The sequence below is a fragment of the Labrus bergylta genome, chromosome 20 (genome assembly GCF_963930695.1).
Source record: "Labrus bergylta chromosome 20, fLabBer1.1, whole genome shotgun sequence".
Lineage (NCBI taxonomy): Eukaryota > Metazoa > Chordata > Actinopteri > Labriformes > Labridae > Labrus > Labrus bergylta.
The window spans coordinates 11,503,266-11,524,403 of record NC_089214.1 but is presented as its reverse complement, the minus strand read 5'-3'; the positions used below and the strand labels follow the sequence as shown (position 1 = coordinate 11,524,403).

At 41.5% G+C, this 21,138-nt stretch overlaps 1 protein-coding gene across 1 annotated transcript in view; it reads right to left on the bottom strand.

Moving 5' to 3' along the window:
* Positions 1-21,138, bottom strand: part of prex2 (phosphatidylinositol-3,4,5-trisphosphate-dependent Rac exchange factor 2) — an 87,048-nt gene that overhangs the window by 12,781 nt on the left and 53,129 nt on the right. The window contains exons 25-36 of the mRNA XM_020646529.3: positions 20,927-21,134; positions 17,666-17,845; positions 17,340-17,434; positions 16,673-16,755; positions 15,741-15,831; positions 13,357-13,485; positions 12,377-12,418; positions 11,104-11,201; positions 10,826-10,972; positions 8,442-8,544; positions 8,143-8,286; positions 7,930-8,044 (exon numbers count right to left, since the gene is read on the bottom strand). Coding sequence (XP_020502185.2) covers positions 7,930-8,044; positions 8,143-8,286; positions 8,442-8,544; positions 10,826-10,972; positions 11,104-11,201; positions 12,377-12,418; positions 13,357-13,485; positions 15,741-15,831; positions 16,673-16,755; positions 17,340-17,434; positions 17,666-17,845; positions 20,927-21,134 — 1,435 coding nt within the window. The remainder of the gene's footprint in view (positions 1-7,929; positions 8,045-8,142; positions 8,287-8,441; positions 8,545-10,825; positions 10,973-11,103; positions 11,202-12,376; positions 12,419-13,356; positions 13,486-15,740; positions 15,832-16,672; positions 16,756-17,339; positions 17,435-17,665; positions 17,846-20,926; positions 21,135-21,138) is intronic.

The following is a 21,138-nucleotide window of genomic DNA, read 5'->3' as shown; positions in this document are numbered from 1 at the left end:
GTTATTGAGTATGCACGCACACACGCACGCACCTACAAACGCACTCAGCCAAAAGATTTTCTCTTTTTTTTTACGCGAGACTCTAATGGAGGACTTGGCTGCAGGCCAGCGATGACCCCGCTCTGCGCGTATCTGGTTTTATTTCACTGCTTGATTCTCTTTGTTTCGGCTTTCTTCACGACAACAGGACACTTGAGGCCTTTAACAGCACAGGAGCATTAGTTGTCAGCTGCAGCATCCCAAAAAAAGAAGAAGGATCTGAAGGCCCAGATGTTTTCACAGGAGCAGCGTGGGAATCCGCACATTAGCGTGACATCCTCCTTTCAAAAGTAAAACAAAAGGAACAGAAATGGTCCCTGAAATACCTCGAGAGAAGAGTGTTCAAAATGAGTCCGTTGATTCGATTTCACATCCGTTCACTCATGAGGACATGAGTGAAGTGACTGGGATTTATGGCATTATGTTTGACCCTGCAGAGGTGCATGCTAGTCCATGTAAATCACTCACACAGCTGTGATGAATGACACTCACCATTATTAAATCCCCCACAATCCCCTACAGTGTGAGGCAGAGCTGCCTGGAGGCTAATGAGGGCCCCCTGAAGCCCTCACATGCCACATGGTGACGCTTCTGCAATGACACCGATGAGATAGTGTGTGTGAAGTGTGTTGGAGGTCATATCCTTACCCCCCTGCATCCTTCCTATTTACACTTCCAGGGAAATACTAACGACCGGCTATACGTCAACCTCAGTTGTAACAGGGAAGCAACCAGGAGGAGCAATTTATAATACATTTAATGTGTGTGTGTCAGTAGATATCTTTACATTTTAAAAACGTAAAAACATGCTAACATTTTTTTTAAAAGTCAATGAAAGCCAGGGAACAAATGTCTTAGCCTCTACAGCAGAAAGTAGATTAGTGTTAATGGGGTCTTGGTGTCAGAATGAGCCGATGCTACATTATGGCTAAATCAATGTCAATGAATACACGTGTTGTTACTGCATGTAATAAAAATGAAAAAAGGGAACCGGTTTTAAATGGTGAACAAATTTATGACACAAAAGTAGATGCAAAGACGTCTTGGCCTCTTGCAAAGGTGTTTTTTTTTGGGTTTTTTTTACTCGCCAAAAGATGAGTCAAAGTCATTACTGCAGTTGGAGGATAAAATCAAAGGGGAATGATAAAAAAAAAAGAACCCGACTCCCTGGTGCTCAGACTCACTAGGCTGTATTAGACGGGGTTCAGTGCACACTAGCTGGAGCAGAATGAAGCCCGACTACCATCGTCAGTGCTCTGGTGGATTGGGACTTCCCTTTGCCGGTGCTAGGGCTGAACCATTTTCATCACTTCCTAAACTGAAGGAAGTGATGAGAGAGAGAGAGAGAGAGAGAGAGAGAGAGAGAGAGAGAGAATATAAGCTGTTTTTGTCTAGGAGAAATTATAGAAGACCAAATTGTTATTGTTTCCCTGTTGAAACTGGAGAGTTATCCATAATTAGTTACGATTCAGTGAGGACAAACTAAAACGATTGCTCTTGTTACAGACACACTGTCATCCGAGAAATACTCGTTTAAGCAACCTTGCTGCGCTGCTGCATTACTGTTTCTTTTTGGAAACCTTACAATGCTCATGGATGATGAAGAAACTTGCGGCAGCCTCCATTCCTATAGAGTACCAGTCATTGCTGCATAGCTTCGCCCATGGGAGGAGGCAGATTCCATCAATTACACGAGGCAGCATTGCTGTTTGAGCTACAGATTTGTGGCGGTGTTGTGAAACGGGAGCACAGTGGAGGAATGCTGAATAAGTTGAACTCGTGTCGCACTATTTATTGTCTCATTGTCCAGATCAGTATATATTGTGGACGTGTCCTTGGAGAATAAACATCATGATTCACTCACAGCCTGACATCTAGCTTTGCGTAAATCAAGATGTTTATTCTCCAAGAGGTGGAATAAATGGATGTCGGAGGATGTTTGTGTCTGTTTGTTTGAATGCATGCAGAAGTAGATATGTGATATGTATGTATACACGACTTCCAAAGCCTTAGATGAAGTAGAGCGCATTACCGGGTCAGCAAAAACCTGTACACCTGTTTCAACACCATTTTTTTTTTTTTATTGTTTTCAATATTGATTCTGCCACCTAGATTTAAATATTGGACATACCAAACTTTCTACCTGACGTTATAGTCCACAAAAGCATTGGGCTGTTTTTGTTTCCTATTGTATAATTTACCTTAAATAAATTGGCAGCCATTAGAAGAGAGAAGGGAAAAAAGGGTTGGAAGGGATTGAAAGTTCAGTACGTCTCTGACACAAGATGCGGCAAATTCAGTCTGTATCAGAGCCCTTCCATCTCTTCTTGACATCTTCAGCTTATAACATTTACCGTGACGATGTGCATGCAGCCCTTTGACTCCTATTATTGACACTCTTAACACTGGGTCAAATCTCCACAAAGTGAGAGGATCGATCTCTGCATGCATTTCTGCCACACAGACAAAGGAAGCGGTGAGGGCGCTCGCTACCTGTGCTGAAACTGAAACTCTGACCTCGACGCATCAAACATTTGAGCGTTATCAAGAGACGTGCGATCACCAATTCCCTTCTCGCTGTTCGCAAAGCAAACACTGCCAGCACAAGTAATCCAGAAAGCTTTGCTGTGATGACTGTTTACCTAACAAAGCATGAAATATTAAGAGGCGATCGTTTTCATCATGAGTTCCATTCGCTGGACAGTACCATACATCAAAGATTATTGCTTATCTTTCAGCCACCATGCTCTCATTATACCCTATTTGTCACACTGTGTAGAATTTTAATATCCACATATATCAAGTGTTTTTTTTCTTTTTTTGATCAAAGGGACATCTACAATGAGATGTGGAGATTCCACAACTGCTTTGTGATACGGTGCCAAACACTTCCTCACTACTGCCAAATACATTCTAATTAGGAACCAAAGCCTAACGCCAGCAATGCAAGCTTTCTGTGCCAGAAGAAAGTGATTCTATACGTCTGCCAGCACTTCCAGGTTACTGTTACACCAGAAGAAAACAATATACAGACATGATACACACGATACATGCTATACATGCCACTCTCATTCCAATGCTGTACATGTATGAACCAAGAGTCCTACATCAATACCAAGGCTGAAGTTTTTTTTTTTATCAATAAGAGTACATTTAGATGAAACCACAAGCCTGCAATAATCTCTCCCTTTGAATTATACATTTGCAGACTCTGCTCTGGTTCCCCCCTCGCCACTCTGCACTCTTCCTCCTTTTGCACTCTCTCATCCTCAGCCCATCATCCTCATCCGTCCCCTGAAATCCCCTCCCATCTTTCCAACCTGCTCTGGCGATCCATATTCCCCTCTCAATTTCCTCTCTTCCATTCTCACCAAGTCCTAAAGGAAAAGAGTGTTTCTGTTCGGTGCATTTTATTTTCTCGTCTTTTTTTTTTTTATATATGTTGCATTCCTCTACTCCAAAATACCTGCCTGTATGGTAAGCAAAAGTATTGCATGGGTTTGTAAAATAAAATGTATATACAAAAACTTAAAAACTCTTGAAAGTAAGGTAAAAAAAAACAAACTCCCAACTTTTGACTGACAGGAACCTGCAATAGATTTCCACTACAAAAAGGCTATGACTTACTGTAAACTGGTGCATGTCAGGTTTTCAATCCTTCTCTTCCTAAATGCACATGTCAGCTGAGATGGTTTATGAAAGCTTGAAAATGTGGCTGCGTGTTCTGCCTCTAAATACTGCTGACTCCTGTGGCAGCAGCCATGTGCTTGAGATTTGGCTCGGAGAGTTGATGTTTTACAGGAGACTCGAACGACTTCATGAAGCACTATGTGTTTACTGTATAATGCTGTGGGTATGGGGACAGCGTGAGTCGGAGAGGGCGAGGCTGCTGGGAAATCTTACAGGAAGCCTTGAAATGTTTTTTTTTTTTTTTTATTATTATTACTGCCATGAACAAGTCAAAGGCCCAAAAGGTGCTAAGCCAAATGCGCCAGTAGATGAGTAAAACAAAAAACTAACGACATTACCAAACAAATACACATTCGCAAACACTCACACACAAACATGATGCATCCACAGAGAAGCATTTTTCATTTCAGTAGAGTTCTAGAGGTTCCAAGCATAATGAACAATGTTCCCTCTTCAATTTATTTTAATATAAATTATCCCAATACCATAATTTATGCAAAAAAAAAGCTAAATGTAATCAACATCTCCATTATTTCTCCTCATGCATGACTAATAGTTAGAAAATCCCAAGCACTTCAAACTTTAAGGGCTCCCAAACGCATGCAGGGGTCTTGAGGTGTGGATGGGAAAGTGTTTGGGGTTTGACCACATGAAAACGTGCCCTGCAGTTCATCCAGTTCACTATTGCGTGTTGTGTTCTGTTTCTGTCTGTCAGTGAGTCTCTGGCTAGTGTGGGTTTAACCCAACACTGCCGTGGCAGAGCTCCAAGGATAACGAGGTGCCTGAGGTTAGAGCGCTGCGACGAAGACAGGAGTGACATCACGGGCTGGTCTGTGGTCAGCCGACAGAAACATGGCAACCCTGTGAGAGACAACTGCCTCTAATAGAACAGCAATGGAGAGAATGTAGTCACTGAGTGCTCAAAACAAACTGGGGATACTTTCATTTACTACCATTTATACATGGAAATCCTCTGAGTGGGAAAAAACAACTTGTTCTGATGTAAATCAAAGACATGTTACCGGTAGTGTTCATGGTTCTATTCCACTTGCACATGATTGACTAAGAAAATGTTGAAATTAAAGAGCCACTTTGAATTATAGGCACCACAGCTAACAGCTGAAGTGATTGGTTGATGAATCCATTCAAATATACTATTATTACTGTTGTTTTACAAGCAAAATCAACAAAGATTTACTAATTTAAGCCCCTGGAATGTGAATATTGTCTAATTTTCTGTTATATATTTTGATAATGACATTTTTGGGTTTTGGACTGTTGTTACTACAGTAAAACTTAGTTTCCACCAGGCGGTCTGTTTCAGTTTGGCTCAGTTTGGCTCAGTTTGGTACAGTTTGGTATGCATAACCCTTATCTTTTTGCGTTTCCACAGCCAGCCGTACCCTAACATGGTAGGCAGCGTGTAAGCAGGATGGCGTCAGCTATGTAACAGCGTGACATCATAGCAGCGCGACACAATGTAACCTGCCATTAGATTCAACGAAGAAGAAGAACGCGACACAGTAAACCAGTCCAGCAGGCAGACAGCAGGAGGACAGAAAAAAAAAAAAAACCTCTGAAGTGTTCAGAGAGCTGATTGGGTTTAAAAAATAATAATTATACAGTTTTTGGGCAACAACAAGTCAGAACAGGAAATTCAGAATTGGAGAAGAGCCCAGTCTCACTTCATCTTAGGGGGTTTTGAACCTCTGCACAGCCCTACCCAGCACCCCTGAAGCTCCCCACATCACCGGGCTCACATCTGCTCCGAGTTACTGCTGGAGCCTCTGCTGTCAATTCAATGAGACTCTCTCTGAACAGGTCAAACTGTGTAGACATGTACAGTACAACACAGATCATACAAAAACACAGGCTAACCTAAATCACATGGAGGATTTCCAGGAAGGTACAGTTTGAAACATTATATGATTTTATTTAGATTACTTCAATAAATAAAAGCTGACACATGCGCACTCACCAAAGTGTGCACATAATAAACCTCTCTCTGGTACCCTTGTTACAATAGTGACATTTCAGAGACAAATCATGAAGTCCTCGCTGCAGCCGGCAAGCAAAGACTCAATAAATTGAAAGAGCTGCCACAAAATGCCAATGCTCCACTATTAAAAGGCTGTGAAATCCCAGAAGATCATGCACACAAATAATATCATTACACAGAGAGATAGAACGACCTGATGCATGTAAAAGATTAAATGAGCCAACACAATTTAGTGCTGCACCACACACAAATGAAAGCTTGAAGTGGTTTTCTCTTGTTCAACTAAACACCACGAACAAATTAAAATCCCTCGGCGGGAAGCAGAAAAACAATCTCAGTAAATGAATGCCTTGTTGTGGGCAACAATGTGACACATGACTGCTCAAGCTGCAGATTTCTAACACCAACCCAAAAAGCAGATAGTCCCTAAATAACAAGATAAAGTTTGACTATGAGCTTAATTATCTAATGCACTTGTTTAGTTTGAACAGTCGCCATCGAAGGTAGTGAGAAAGAAATACTTTTCAATCGGCCCTGCAGGAGCGGCCTCTCCGTTGAACAAGCCTGTAGTAGTCTATAACGTTAAATCATGATGCAGTGGTTTATTGGCCATAGAGATGGAAAGGGGCTTCTATCTGTGAAAACAGAGTGTCCAAATAACAGAACTGAGGAGGATCACTGTGTGAGTGTACTTCTTTTCATTCTACAATATTCTCAGCTTGCGTCGAATTTGCACAATTTGAGGACATTTTGCCAAAGCTACATCTATTTCCTTCATTAAAGTCTGCCAGATAATAGCAATACATCCTTACGGTGTCTAGTGCATTCACAAGAACTCTTATACTTCTACAAACAGAAGGTTCGATGTGTAATTTAGTATCTGACAAAACACAGTGCCATCTAATATTAAAACTTCATTGATATTCAGACTGCATGCTGTAAAAGTCTGACACTCACTCTTACATTCAGGAGATTAAATAAAAGCAAAGCCTTTATTTTTAACTCCCAGAAGTGAATATTTCATCAGCTCTCTCCACCTCATTAAATTACCCATGCAGGGGCCAATCACAGAGGGCCGTGGATGTGCTGCAAACCAATGGGGTGTGAGGTAACCGAGTGCAGCAGCTGTACAGAAAGCACTACATCAGCTTCTGGTGACACGCTGGGCACTCTCATCCAATCACGGCCGCCCCTGCTGTGTGTGTGTTCGCAACCAATCATAAAACATTCCCGCTGTGTGCCTCTTGGCCAATCACCTTGAGGGCCCTGCTGGGTGTGGAGCGTCAACCCTGACTGACTGACTGACAGGCTGGGGTGGGGTAGTAATGGGTTGTGGTCAGAGAAAAAAAATAAAACTACCTCCTTTGTCTTTTCCAAAACCCTTGTTCTTCCCTCGATGGAAAACTTGATAGGTTTCCTCTCTCATATCTCACCATGAAGGACTTCTTTCTATTCTTAAATACAGTTTTAGTTATCATTATTTTAATCTTTGACCTCCAACATTCTTGCATAAATATCTGAACTTTCCAAACTATCTGTACTATATTAACTTTCTAACATTTTCAAACGCAGGATTTTTATTTGAGTTCCTTTCAACACACTTGAAATGAACTATTAATTATTTCTATTTCGCAACATTGAGCGCTGTCTCCCCCACATTATGACTGATGTGCATGAGGCCTGCACGATATGAGAAAAAAACATGTCATGTGCAATAACATTGTTCTATAGTACCATAACGACATGAAGTGCGATACCGATGTTACAAAGTGAATATCAGCTATAAATCACAGTTTGAATGTGTATCACCTGTTTCTTTGTTTTCTGGGATTTTGGTGGAAACATATTTCTCCTGAATCCAAAATAAACACAAAAAGTTTTGGGTTTTTTTCCCCACCACTAAATTGGCACCAATTAATCTGAGGGTAACTGATAGCGAGCTTCAGATTCATCTGAATGCATCAACACATGTTATGAAAGCATGAACATTATGACCAGGTTTCTATCCAATAGTTAAAATGTATATTAATGCTGAGTCACAGTTTACCTTGAGTGCATTAGAGACCTTTACGTTGGTGAAGAGGTTGAACTAAAACTACAACTTTATTCAAAGTATTTATACTTTTACTTGATTAAAATGTGTGTAAATTTGCCACTCCTGCTGATATTATATAGAAGTAACATCAGTGTGTTGAACATACCTCAGTCTCTTGTAGTACTGTTTGACCTTATCCAGTGATGCAGCATTGATGTGGGCTTGGTATTCTTCCACTGACACGTTGTCTCTATAGTAGTAACCCTCCATACTCTCCAGAGCTACAGAGATATCAAATTAAAGAGTTTCAGAGATGAAGACTCTACATAAACAGTGTTTATGATCGCCTACAAATCATTTTTGAACTCTGCTGGCTTACCTTGTGTAAAGAGCACAGGGTAGATTTTGATGCCTCCACCATTTCTCAGTCTGTGAGGCAGCTGAGAGAAGTAGAAACTCTCAAGGTAGAAGCAAACCTTTAAGGTCTGACGCGTGCCTTCGACCTGGTATGACATGGGCATGTCTGCCACAAGAGAGAGAGAGAGGGGGGGGGAGGGGGGAGAGGAGAGGGTATACATTATTTATAGCTCTTTTTTTAAAGCTCAATTTTGTGGTTTTTGAAAAGAAACTAAAAGAAATGCTTCAAAAACAAAAAGTTGATTTCCCTAGTGCACATACTTGCCACCAGAGGCTCCCCTTCAAACTGCTGGAAGTAGAATGTGACCTTCTCCAGGTCGATTAGAGCCACCTGAGTGTCCTCCAACATGGCCTGCTCATCCGTCTGAGGAGAGGAAGAAAACACAATAGTAAGAGTGAAGAGATGGAGAAAGTTTTCAGTTGCTGAGTACAAGCAGCTACACAGAAATCAAATGAAAGAGCAACTTGTTTTCTAAGAGCAAAAGAAGACAAAGTTTTCACTCAACAAAAGAAGATGCTCACAAGCTCCCTTTTGCTCAGGTTTGCAAACATGACAGTGCGCGTCTGCTCCGTCTGTTTTCTGTTTGCTCGAGGTTGCTTGTGTTTGTTTACATCTTTGATTGTGTGTACGTGCGCAGGTTTTTCCTTTTCAAACATTCACTCAGCATCCTCACACACAAACAACCACATCTGCTCGTGGGCACAGAGATAGCCACTCAAACATTTAAGATCCTGACGCTCTGCACTCCTCTCTCTTTTTCCTTTTTATTCCTCCACATGCAGTGGGATAAAGAGGGCAGTGGTGAAAGAGGATTAGGGACCTTTTTTTTTTCGAGAGATACATTTGAAATGGCCCAAAAATGTGACAGGAAAACCCGCCGCCCTGCCAATTGACGCCTGCTGCCTGCTGTGTGTGGGCAAGTTTATCTCGAAGGGCGTCACATAAACAGCCTCCTGACACACACTGCCAGTATTCACAATAAGCCAAACACTTGTGCTTCCTTTCAAGTGGTGCCCCAAACAGGAGCATGGTGTGATTTCACTGAAATCACATGCAGGTACTTTCAGACCTTGTTTTGTTCCACATGGACACTTGAGAGGGGAATGTTTTGGTAAGAAAAGAGAAAAGAGACAGAGAAAGAGAAAGGAAGGAACAGGAAGAAGAGTGGTGAATTCATCTATGACAGGACTAAAAGATAACAAACCAGGCACACACCAACCGCCAGGGCAAACTGCCTGCCAGCTAGTCTGCTTTTATTTCAATTTAAATCAAAACTATTTGATAATAGATTGTTTTTAAGTCATTTTCATGACAACATTTTAAGCTTCTCAAATGTGAAAAGTGTATGTGTTCTTTTATCCTCAGTGATGGTACACTGAAGATCTTTGAGGGTTGTACTAGTAAGAAAAATGTCATCCATTGACAGAATCATAAATAATGGCCCTATTTCTTTAACCGACATTAAATAAATATTTTGTAATAAAAACAAATCAATGCTGGTTTTAAAGTTTGCACTTCTTAACAAGTTTAAAAAACTGGCATTTCATATTAGTAAATGGTTAGCATTGTTGGTGAGACAGAGAGAGGACAACAGGAGCGCTTCTGGTATCCCTTAAAACAGCCGTGCTCATGGAAGGGAAAACTTTTTCAAAAAGTAGAGGAAAACTTGAGACCAAAAAGCATCGGTATAAATAATCCAGGTCCAGGCACTCAGGATGGAACCATTCTGAGTGCCTGGACCTGGGTTATTTTAAATTTTCCTCTACTTTTTTATAGTACGTGAGACCTTGAGAATGATTATACATATACTTCAAAAACAATTGACTACCTTAGTTGCATATATTCAGACCTGATGTACATTTTTTCTCAAAAATCCTTGTGGGTGTTTTAATTCATGATTCCTTATTTCATTACTTTATTTTAGAATATTATATAGAGCTCATATTTGAACTTTTTGAAGGCAATTTTCCCAGCAATGCTTTACAAAAATTAATTATTTTTAATAGGTGTGACAATAAACATATTTTATCTCGAATCTTGAAAGTACTGAAAAGTTAGCTTATTTTGAGGTTTCTGGGGTTACTTTACCAACAGCCCCAAACACAGTTCCAGGATAAACAAGAGTCAGTAAAGATGACAGTGAAGCTGTTGTTTGTGGAACATGAGGGAGGCCAGCGGGGGGATCTGTGAATGACTGCTCATCCCAACGATTCACACCACATCCCTGCACAGTCACTGTGGACAGACTGTACACTAAACTCAGCACAGTCTGCTGGGTTTTTTTTTTTAAACATCTAACAGACAGCAACTTCGTAGCATCTTTATTAATGATTTTAAGCATCGTATTTGCTTTGATAAAGCTCACACACTGATTTACAGAGCAGAGCAACTACACTGAATGTTGCATTATTTATATTCATACAAGCTTCTGTAACCCTGTGGTTTGTTTTTTTAGTAGATTATTTTTTTAACATTTGGTACCCTATGTTTTCTAGTTTTAATTAACCTTTTACAGCCTGTGTAAAAGGCACTGTGCACAACCCCAGGGCTGGTCCGAATGCTTCTTTGTGTACACAGACAGACGCTTCTGTTGTCAGAGTGTGTGTGAAAGCAGACTGAGAGATGAAGCGCGCCTGGTTCTCACCAGATTTGGGGAGAGGAGGGACTGGAAGTGGAAGAGAAGCCCAGCGCTGGCAATCTGTTCTAGCCAACGGCGACTGGCTTCCTGGGCCTCCTGGAGGTCCTGGGGGTCAGAGCTGTCTTGGTCTGACTCCCTTCCTACATTGTGAAACTGAGATGACACAAAAAGTGAAAACTGTAAATACGGTGAGGTAAAGAATCAAAGCTATAGAAAAGATATTCTTGTTTTTGCTTTAATAAAGGTGCCCTTTATAAATGAGCAAATTAACTATAATAAATTACCTGGTTTAGGACAGCCAGGAGGTGCTCCGAGAAGGCACACACTGCTGCTACCAGTGACTGACAGAACACCATGTCCCTACGCAACTGGATCTCTGAGTCTAGAGAGGACACAAGGAAGTAGTCAGTCTTAAAGACAAGCCATGTTATTAAAAAGAGCTAACAGGAAAAAAAGAAGCAGAAGATGGTAAATGGTTAAACACGTTCTAAACTCCCTACTCTACAGGCCTTCAATAAGATGACAAAAATGTGCTCTGTATTTAATATTGCACCAGGGGGGAAAATATGTGAGCAAATAACAGGTATGCGTGAGTAGAAATTAGTCTCTGACAGAATTTTCTGAGAAATAGCCCCCTAAAAAGTCGATTAATAATGAGTTCATGAACCTCTTGGAGTGTAATAAAGTGCTATAAAGAATGACTGCAAGCTCTGAAACTTTAAACCAATCCTACTACAATCTATCTATCTTAAAAAGTCTACCATGTTCTCCTTTTCTAAAGACTTTGTAGTTTCTTGAGGTGTGTGGAACACAAGTTGAAGCAAAAATGAATACATACAGTATGTTCATGAGCATCTGCATCTGTTAGTGCAGTGTAAGTCTTTTGGTGTATCTCGTATATGTGTTGGTTTTTTGGAGGGGTAAAAGAACCTGAACTGTAGTCACTGCATTTTAAGCGTTACTCTCTTGATACACAAGTCAATAATACAGCTCCTGTGAGAAACCTTGTGGCTGTGTCTCCCTGTGGACAAAGTTGTACCTCTTGTCTCTTTCCTGATTTTTTTCTTGAATATGTGTAAGAAGTATTTTGTTTTCTTTTTGACCAAAAAACCCTCCTGCTTTCTTTTAACAATCCAATCTGTCCCTGATGAGAGACACTGACTCTGCTGCAGCAGTAACAGGAGTGACATCATCACTCCATATAAACACTCTTTCTGCTGATGGTGTGGTGTGGTTCTGTTGGATATATAGACCCATCAATATACTGTATATTTTAGCTGGTTTCATCCCCGGCTTAAAACTCCTCACAGGAGCTTCGACGTGCTTATAGAAACTTTTTTGATCAACTTCTTATTGTTTTATGTGTTTTACTCAGTTTGAGTTAAGTAAATAGATGTTTTTGTGTAATTCATATATCTTAGTGCCACTAGCAACAACAAACAGTACAGATTACTCTCTTTATTGCAGATGTGCTATGCTTATACATTTTGCTACATGAAACTATCTCTGTTTAATAATGTGCTGTTTGATTTATGTATCACTCATCGTCACACAAACCTGTGTACTGCAGTAAGACCAGGAGCAGCCGTGTCTTCACCTCTGAAAAATACAAAACAAATAAAAGCATTCCAGTGAGGCAATGGACCTCGATTCCAAAAAAAAGCCGTCGTCCTCTGCAGCAATAGCATGACCCGTACTATCAACTCAACCCCCCCTTAACATCATAAATGGGACTGTGATTCTGCTCCATTCCGTCTCCTTGGCTGTTTATCTTCACATATAAGAAAAGAAATAAACACAGCTTCATAAAACGCCGCCACAGGCAAAGATAATAACATAAATCCATATTTGTTTAGAGTCATATCAGAGTGGGGAGCTTGGCAGGACGCTGCACTGCATGAAAAAGTCATCATGTGGAGAGAGGTTTTTAAAAAAAAAAAAGAAGAAGAGGTGCACACAGGCCAGGCTGCACATTAATATTAATTCTGTTTATTTGTTCTCTGTCTGTTATGGCCTCTAGCTCACCTTTCCCAGGAGTGTCATGTGGCTGGCCTTGGGTCCAGGCTGTTAGCTCAGGTTCATCTGTATGTATATATATATATGTCTGTATGTGTCTGTGTGTTTATTATGTGTGCCAACAAACACAAAGCTGCACACTCCCATTGGGAATACACAAGCCAGAAGTTACAATCCAGATAATAAGAAAATCTCACAGCTTTGTGCTTCTATAAACTGGTCAACTTTGATTTATATGTATCCTAGGACAGTTTAATAGTATGTTTAAAGTTTAAAGAGAGACCTATACTGTAGTTAGCGATGTGGGAATGTCTGGAGCCACACAACTGCAATAGGAAGTATTATTACATCCAATAAATAGGATGAGACGCACAGGAGAATTGAGCAATTTGAAGAACTATTAACTCCTGAGCCTGCTATGCTTTTCCACGATACATACTGCATGAGGTTGACCCGAAAACCATGTAAGAAAAAGACACGTCTTTGTGTGTGCTTGTGTTAGCCATGTTTGACATACTGACCTTCAACAGATTTAGCGATGGTCTGTGTGAGGGTCTGAACGCTGCTCGGGAGGTTCCAGGGATCCTGCTTGACATGGAGGCGCAGCTTCTTGGAGCAGTTTACCTTCGGCTCCATCTCCTGCTGGAACTCTGACAGAAACACACACAGACAGACAAAGAGAATTACCGTAGTGTGTTTGTGTGTATTGCAGCTACATTGATATCTCTACTTCATATCAAGATTTCAAGGCAGAAGGGAAAAGGGATTCATACAGCAAATTGCCTTCGTCCAGCTTTTGTATTATTTAATACAGAGCAAAAAAAAAGCAATGTCTGTTTGTTTGACGCATCTTTATGATTCTCTTTTTGTCCTCTCCCCTCTCCTCCCCTGGCTGTCTTACTCATTCTCTATTCATGGGTGTTTATTGGCCACATAAAATGTCCGTTCCAGCACCTTTAGAAGCGTTTTGAAAATACAACTCACTCATTTAAGAGAGGGATTTATCAGTCAACAAACCATTTCAGTAAAAAAAAAAAAAACAACATCAAACAAATAACAGATGGCAATAAATTCTTACATGATCTGCATCTGCTCTCCTTTTGTCACTCCAGCTCAGAAAAACTCATTGCATTTCCATTTTTACTCATTTTTCCATTCATCTCTCTTCAAATAGCTTTTCATTTTCTTCCATTTTGAATTCAAAAATCCTGTCGGTCAGACAGACCAAGAACCTCCTATTTGATGAGTGTATCCTGCATGCCTGCATTGTCAGACCACCTACAGTCTATTCTTCCTTTGCAGCTGCAAAACCGGAGTGTAAAAGTCTATCAAACTGATGTAAACCTCTTTTTTAAAGTAGACAGAAAGGCTTGTTACAAAGTTTACTTGGGAGACAAAAAGAGGAGATCTATGATAGAGAGCTGGCTGTTTGGAGGGTTTGGAGTGTGTGTTTGTGTGTGTGTGAGGGCCACCGAGAGAGAGAGAGAGAGAGAGAGAGAGAGAGAGAGAGAGAGAGAGAGAGAGAGAGAGAGAGAGAGAGAGAGAGAGAGAGATCAGATGCAGGAATGCTCCACTTGTTAGATAATCCTATTTGCTCTGTTATCAACCACACGCATTACTGAAGTGGAGATGGATCAGCGCTGATCAAGGCCTTCACATCTCTCCTGAGGGCATTTGAGCATACAAACACACACACATAGATGCACACACACATAGATACACACATACACACACACACACACACACACACACACACACACACACACACACACACACACACACACAAGCAGACCTATTTTCAGTTCAAGCATATCTGCGCTCACTTGAAGACAGCTTGAGATGAGAGGGGGGAGGCTGTGAGCCAAATGGGTCAAGATGTTTGGTAGTGTATCTCATCAAATATGCAGAATAACTTGGTAATCTGCCATTTAAAGCCTCTAAAGTCACATCCAAAAGGTAGAAAATAAATCCTTTAAAGTACAAAACAAACCAGAGGGATCATACAAAAGTATACAGTTTTTGTTTTGGCACCCTGATTGTAGCATTTATCAAAAAAAAGAAAGAAAACAGTTGTTGCTTTTTTTTTTTGCATGTCCCTTTCTTCTATCTTATCTTCTAAATGAGTCATGACAGGATTAACCGTAAGCTTGTGAATAGTTGCAGACTGTGGGAAATGATGAAGTTAAATTCAGCCCTTTTTAGCAACATTCTTACATTTTCATGTGAGATCAAATGTTGCAATAGACCTTGCGGTAAATAGAAGAGGCCGAGATGAGGTCAGGTGGCAGAAAAACATAGTTAGAAGCAAATTATCCGAAAGAAACGAGCTGTGTCAGGGTCACATTTTCCACTGAGTGGTAAGTAGCACTGCAATAACTGCAGAGTGGAGATGAGTATGCAACTGAGAGGTGCTGTTTCAACACTACAGTATGAAGTGAGTGGAAAGCAGAGGGATAAATTAGGGGGTAAAAAAAAGAGATGACTGGAAGAGAAAATATCAGGAATCCTGCTACAACACATTCTCAATGTCGCTTCAATCACATCTGCCCGCACGCACTTTAAACACAACAGGAAGTTACAGCCCATGTGCGCAGGCAGCTCAGCATGTGCTCTGTTTTCTTTCACTGTCGGTCGAGAGTCAGAGTTTCTACAACATTATCTTTCTTCTATCAGGCCCACTGTGCAGCCCAGCAAGGCCCAGGAAGCAGAAAAAAAAAAAACATTCCGTACAGTGATCGGAAGAAAATGAGATGTTTTTTCTACTATAAGTGTAAAACGTCTTTCTTTGTAGCTTATTTTCTCTCTCTCTTCTTGTCAGACGTTTCTTTCCTTCTTGCACTGTGTAATAAGAGGTGAAAAGGGATGCTGAGAGAGGCAGAACCGTATCACATTCCCAGTGTTTTACCTTGTAATCCTCTCCCAGGTGTGAAGCCCTTGGTCTGCTCAAAGGCCCGAGCCACCACTGCTCCCCTCAGCATGCTGCTGATGGAGTCAACCTGAAGAAAGAACAGGGGTCAAGCCGGATGCAGTGAGATGATACAGTTCCCCTATGAGCCCAGATCAAAAGTATGTGGAGGGAAGCAAAAAAAAAAAAAAAAAAAAGGGCCGAAATAAAACCAACACCTGCTTCTCTCGCCCTCCCTTCAACACACATACACACACACTCACATGCACAATTCCACAGAGTCCCAAGGAACACAATTTGCTATGCAGTATGTAAACAAAGCTGGGGAAACGGCTCCGCAATAAAACACAGGGCAGGAAGCAGCTCAAAAGTGCACCGGCAGCAAAGTGTTTCCACTGCAGATGGAGACATCCTTGTAAAACTGCTTGTGGGTGGACCATGAATGTTTAAGTTGGTGTATGTGTAGCTAGAGGGTATATTTGTAATCGGATACGGTCAACCGTTGCTTTAAAGGTGTCAGAAAGGTCAAGGGTCAACTTAAGGATGTCGCGACTCTCTTTCCCTAAGCAAGTTAAAAAAAAAATTTAAATTAAATGTTCTTGCTGTCAAATAAAAGGTCCAAATTAAAAAAAAACACCAACATTTTGTTGCCCTTGATACATTATAGCCTAATCTTTTTGTGTTCATACTCCAATAATGAGTACTAATCTTGTTTTTGGTTTATTGACCAATCAAATCAGAGCCACTTGCGATCTATAACAAGGATTAGAAGAGAACAAAACCAAACATGAGCGATCAAAAAGACTGTTTCCCGCTGGAGATGCTGGAGAAAAAGATCGTGGAGAAAATCGTCTCTTACATTCTACGACAATTTGAAATGAGTTTCTTGTGCTTTTCCACGAATACCAATCACTTCTGTGCAGATGACCTACCTGGCTAAACAGATGTTCCAGAAAGCTGTGGAGTTTCTTCTGCTTATCGTGCGACAGCCACACGCTGGAGGGCATCTCATCTCCTGCGGAGGTTTGGTAACAACTTGTCATTGGTAGTCATTTTCTGAACTTGTGAAACACTTTGTTGTCTTACTGCACACATGACAGAGAATCCAGACTCTTTTTTATTTATTTCTAATATAGAGTTGTTAATATTTAGGATAAAGAAAGAGGCAACACTGACACTACATGTATCTGCACACGCGTGTAAAGCTGTGACTGTGAGTGAGCGACATATCCAGAGTGAGGGAGGACAGGATATATGACAGGATAGACAGCTGTGAAAGATGTTGTTGGCAAATCCAGCTGAGAATTGGAGCCAAACACCTGTCAGAGCCAATCAGATTCTACTTCAGCCTTTTTCGTTATCACCCTCTATAAGGTATCCTCAAACTGATAGATTTTGATCCCTAATACAGTCACTTAGGGAGCTTTTTTTGGATTTTTTAAACATTGTGGTAGATGACGGGTTTGCAATTATTGCACTCAGACAGGAACTTATCACATAGTCACAGAGTACAGATGTGTGGACATGGGATATTTCTTCATGAAGTGAACGATGGTGTGCTGGAGAATTTACCCAGGTTGCTATGCTGAATTTATGTACCTGAGTCCATCTCATCGCTGTGGACGTAAGAGCTGCAGTGGCTGCTGCAGATACTGGTGAAGGAGGCGATGGAGTTTCTGTTGCTGTTGCAGTCACTGAGAAGAAACAGGGAGGTATAGAATAGATATTTTAAGAAGAAGAAAATATTGTGTCAGTCTTTTCAACACTTTGTACAATACTATTTTATATTGCAAGCTAGGCTATCAAATTTTAGATTTTAATAAAGATTGATCATGTTCAATTTTTATACAAGTTTTTGAAACGGTTTGAGCTCTTGAAAACCTCTCTGACAGCATCTCTCTTATGGATTGTCGTTGTGTTTTTACCTGTAAGAGTCTCTGTTGCTGATCGTGTCGTGCCCTGAGTCCTCCTGCTCGTCACCTGCCACGTTAAAGCACACTTTCTTCCCGTTGCGCTCCCCCTTCTCCCCCTCGCTCTCTGCTGATATGTAGCTCTCTGGGGTCCTCGCCTCTGACGCTGGAGGGTGGGTGATGGACGATAAAAGGCTGATGGAGGAAAACAAGGAGAGTGTGTGTGTGTGTGTGTGTGGGGGGGATTACTTAAAACAGCTCTGAAATGTATCCAAAACTAACACTTCTTAACAAAGCAGGATAAAGCAAGTCCTTTGATCAGGCCAGGAAGCTCGTACAAGGATCCCAGCACTGTAAAACACATTGAACTGTACACATGGAATTTATAACAGCTGACTGAGCGAGCCAAACAAAAGCCCAACCTGTGTGTGCGCTGCTTCCGCTGCGCAGCTTCAGAAGGTTGGGGATCCACACCGTATTAATAGGTTCAAACATGTAGCTCAGAACAGCTGTGTCAATACGCTGCAGAGATCACGCCCCCCCCCCCCCCCCCCCCCACCACCTCTGGCCTGGGTTGTATTAGACTGATATCAGAAGAGCAGGAAGAGGCCAGCAGGGATATTTTCACAGTTGCAGCAACACATGGTGGCATTTAGAGCCATATTCCAAAAAGTGCTGCGCTTTGACTTTTTTTTTTTTTTTTTTTAATCTCACTTTGACACGCAATGTTTATTTGCATGTCAGCCTAATTTCAATATGTGCCCGCTTGCAATTTTCCATTGTGTCATAACTCCAGCCTTAAGTACATTTCCTTAGCTGGTTGAAACAAACAACCTGTCTTCCTCATGCTACCCAAATGCCTCTCAGATTGTTTTGCCTCTTGATGATTTGAAACACCTCTTTTCACCCCTATTCCTCTCTCTCTCTCTCTCTCTCTCTCTCTCCGTTGACCCCCTTTCTACCCATTCACAGGCCACAGAGATGCCCGCATAATGGACCACTCCAGGAGCCACCACAATGCCCCTGCGAAGCCGAGTGGCATTCCATCGCCATGGAGAAGCTCTCCAGGCTGTGATTGGCTATTGGTTAGTAAAGAAGTGAGCACAGTTTGGGGCCTTTGGGGGCACAAAAAAAAAAAAAAGAATAACACAGAGTGGGAGAGAGAAGGGGAGAGAAAGAGAGGGGGGGAAAAAAAGAGGCGAGAAGATGGCCCCGAAGTACGCCGCTGCTTGTTTCTGGCAATTAGAATCTTAATCTCTCACAGGAAGCTCTTTCTCCAACTTTGACAAATTAAATCATCACACATCAAACACTTCTATAAGAGCATCTGCACTACAAAGGTAAACAACAAGCTGGTTTGTGATAGGGCATTTGCATGCTTTAATATGCACCAAGGTAAATAAGTCAGAGAACCCTATAGCTCAAGCCGCTACCAATTGGGACAGTATTTATGATGGGCAGAGAATAGGGAAAATGGAGCAGGAAAGTGGGTAATTATTTGATCTAGGAAGGATCTAGGATTTGATCTAGGAGGAGTTCCAAGTATAAAGCAAGCCGCACGGCACGTCCACACACAGCTGTGACCCCTCGTCTGTGAACTAAATGGATTCCTGAAAATTTTGCCAAGAAATTATATAACATCATCACATATCTCTGTTTTCTTCCCCTAAATGACTAAAAGGATGTGCCTTATCTTCAATGCATGCACTGTAAAATTCCTGTCTTGGATTAGTGTTGGGAACAGAGGCGGTTGAGTTTGACATAATGCACAAAAGGGCTCTCATAAATATCGCAACTTAAGTTCATTACTACACCATTATAAAGTTGTGCTGTCAAAATAAGTCGCACCAAAAAAAGAGAGGGGAAAAAAAAACAAAGAGAGGGAGAATTGTCAGCATGTCAATGTGTGCAGACGGGCGTGTAGAGAGCAAGACACAAAGGAAATGTGACAGCACAAAGAGACACTGAAAAAAGAGAGGGTGTGTATGCACAAATCGAGCACTAGTGACCCTCTGCGAGCCGGTAAACAGGTTAATATGCAACCAAATCCAATTATGAAGATGCAGACAGGCTGCAAATATTAGAAACAAAACACATATTAGCCCCCCCTGCCACCCATACAGTCTCTCTCTCAACAAGCTCCAAGCTCTAGTTTGCAATGAGTGTGTGTGTGTGTGTGTGTGTGTGTGTGGGGCTCATGTTTAAACAGATAGGGAATTGTAATGGTCATTATTGCCTCACTAGCCGTGTCTCTGACCATTGGAACATGCATGGAAACGGCTGCGCTAATTGGCAGCGATAGCAGCACGACAAAATTTGTCCAGACACGGCCATTAAGACGCCCGTTGTGAACTTGACTCATTATTAGCACTGCTTGGTCAGGAGACAGCACAGCTCCATCTGGAGACTTTTTATGTCCTTCTCTGGGACATGAATGTTGCTGCCTTAGCTGAGAAGACTTCTAATTATAGCACTATTATCTAAACGTTCATAATAACACATACTTCTAATTAGTGCGTGAGAACAGCTTATGTATAAAGAGGTTCTTTGATGATAGAAAAATGGAGGTAAGTGTGTTTCTGTTAACTGTGCATGCATGTATCAGTGGTCCATTGTTGATCAATGGTATTTCCAGAGGGCACCTGGCCTAATGTCACGCCCTCTCACTAACACTCATTGAGTTTGTATTTCCGGTTTTGGGGGTGGAGGCGGGAGAACCAGAGCAGAGTTTCCCACTTCCTTTCCCTGTGCTCGTGTGCCTCCAAACAATGAACCAAAGATAGATTGAGATAGAGTGGCCGACCAAGAAACATTGATCAAACAGACACACACACACACACACACACACACACACACACACGCACTAACATTCACCTACACCATATCTGGTTTAAAAATCCAGCGCTTAAATGACACATTTGCATACCTTTGTGCACAAATTGTCCAGACATATAGAAGAGAAAGCTGACTTGAAGTTTCTGTTTTGGAACAGCCCACTTCACACACACAGACATACACACACACACACACACACACAGGTGCAAGACTAATGACCACAATGTATGCCTAGCCAGTGCCAGATGCAACACATTGACCAAACAGGCGGCTCAAAGTTACTGCTTGTTAAATGAGGCAATCTGGTTTCAAAATACATTTTCAGTCGAGTCAAATAGAATCAACGGGAGAAAAACTTTCTCCATTAGAAACAACACCACTTGAGTCTCTAACTGCACAGGTACAGATGTTTTTTCCTTCTGTAGGTATGTAGCCACTCACTCGTGAATATGGGCCCCATGCGTCTCCATCTCCTTCACAACCGTGGTGAGTTTGTAGAGAAGTTTCTGGTAGGCATCTAAGGTGAGCAGGTCTTCTTCTCTTAGCAGGAAGCGAAGGCCGTGACCCTCAGTCCTGCCCAGGCTGTGACCTGACGGGGCTGCCATGGTGGTGATAGTGTGCTGGACATTAACCATAGGGTTTAGTTTACCTGA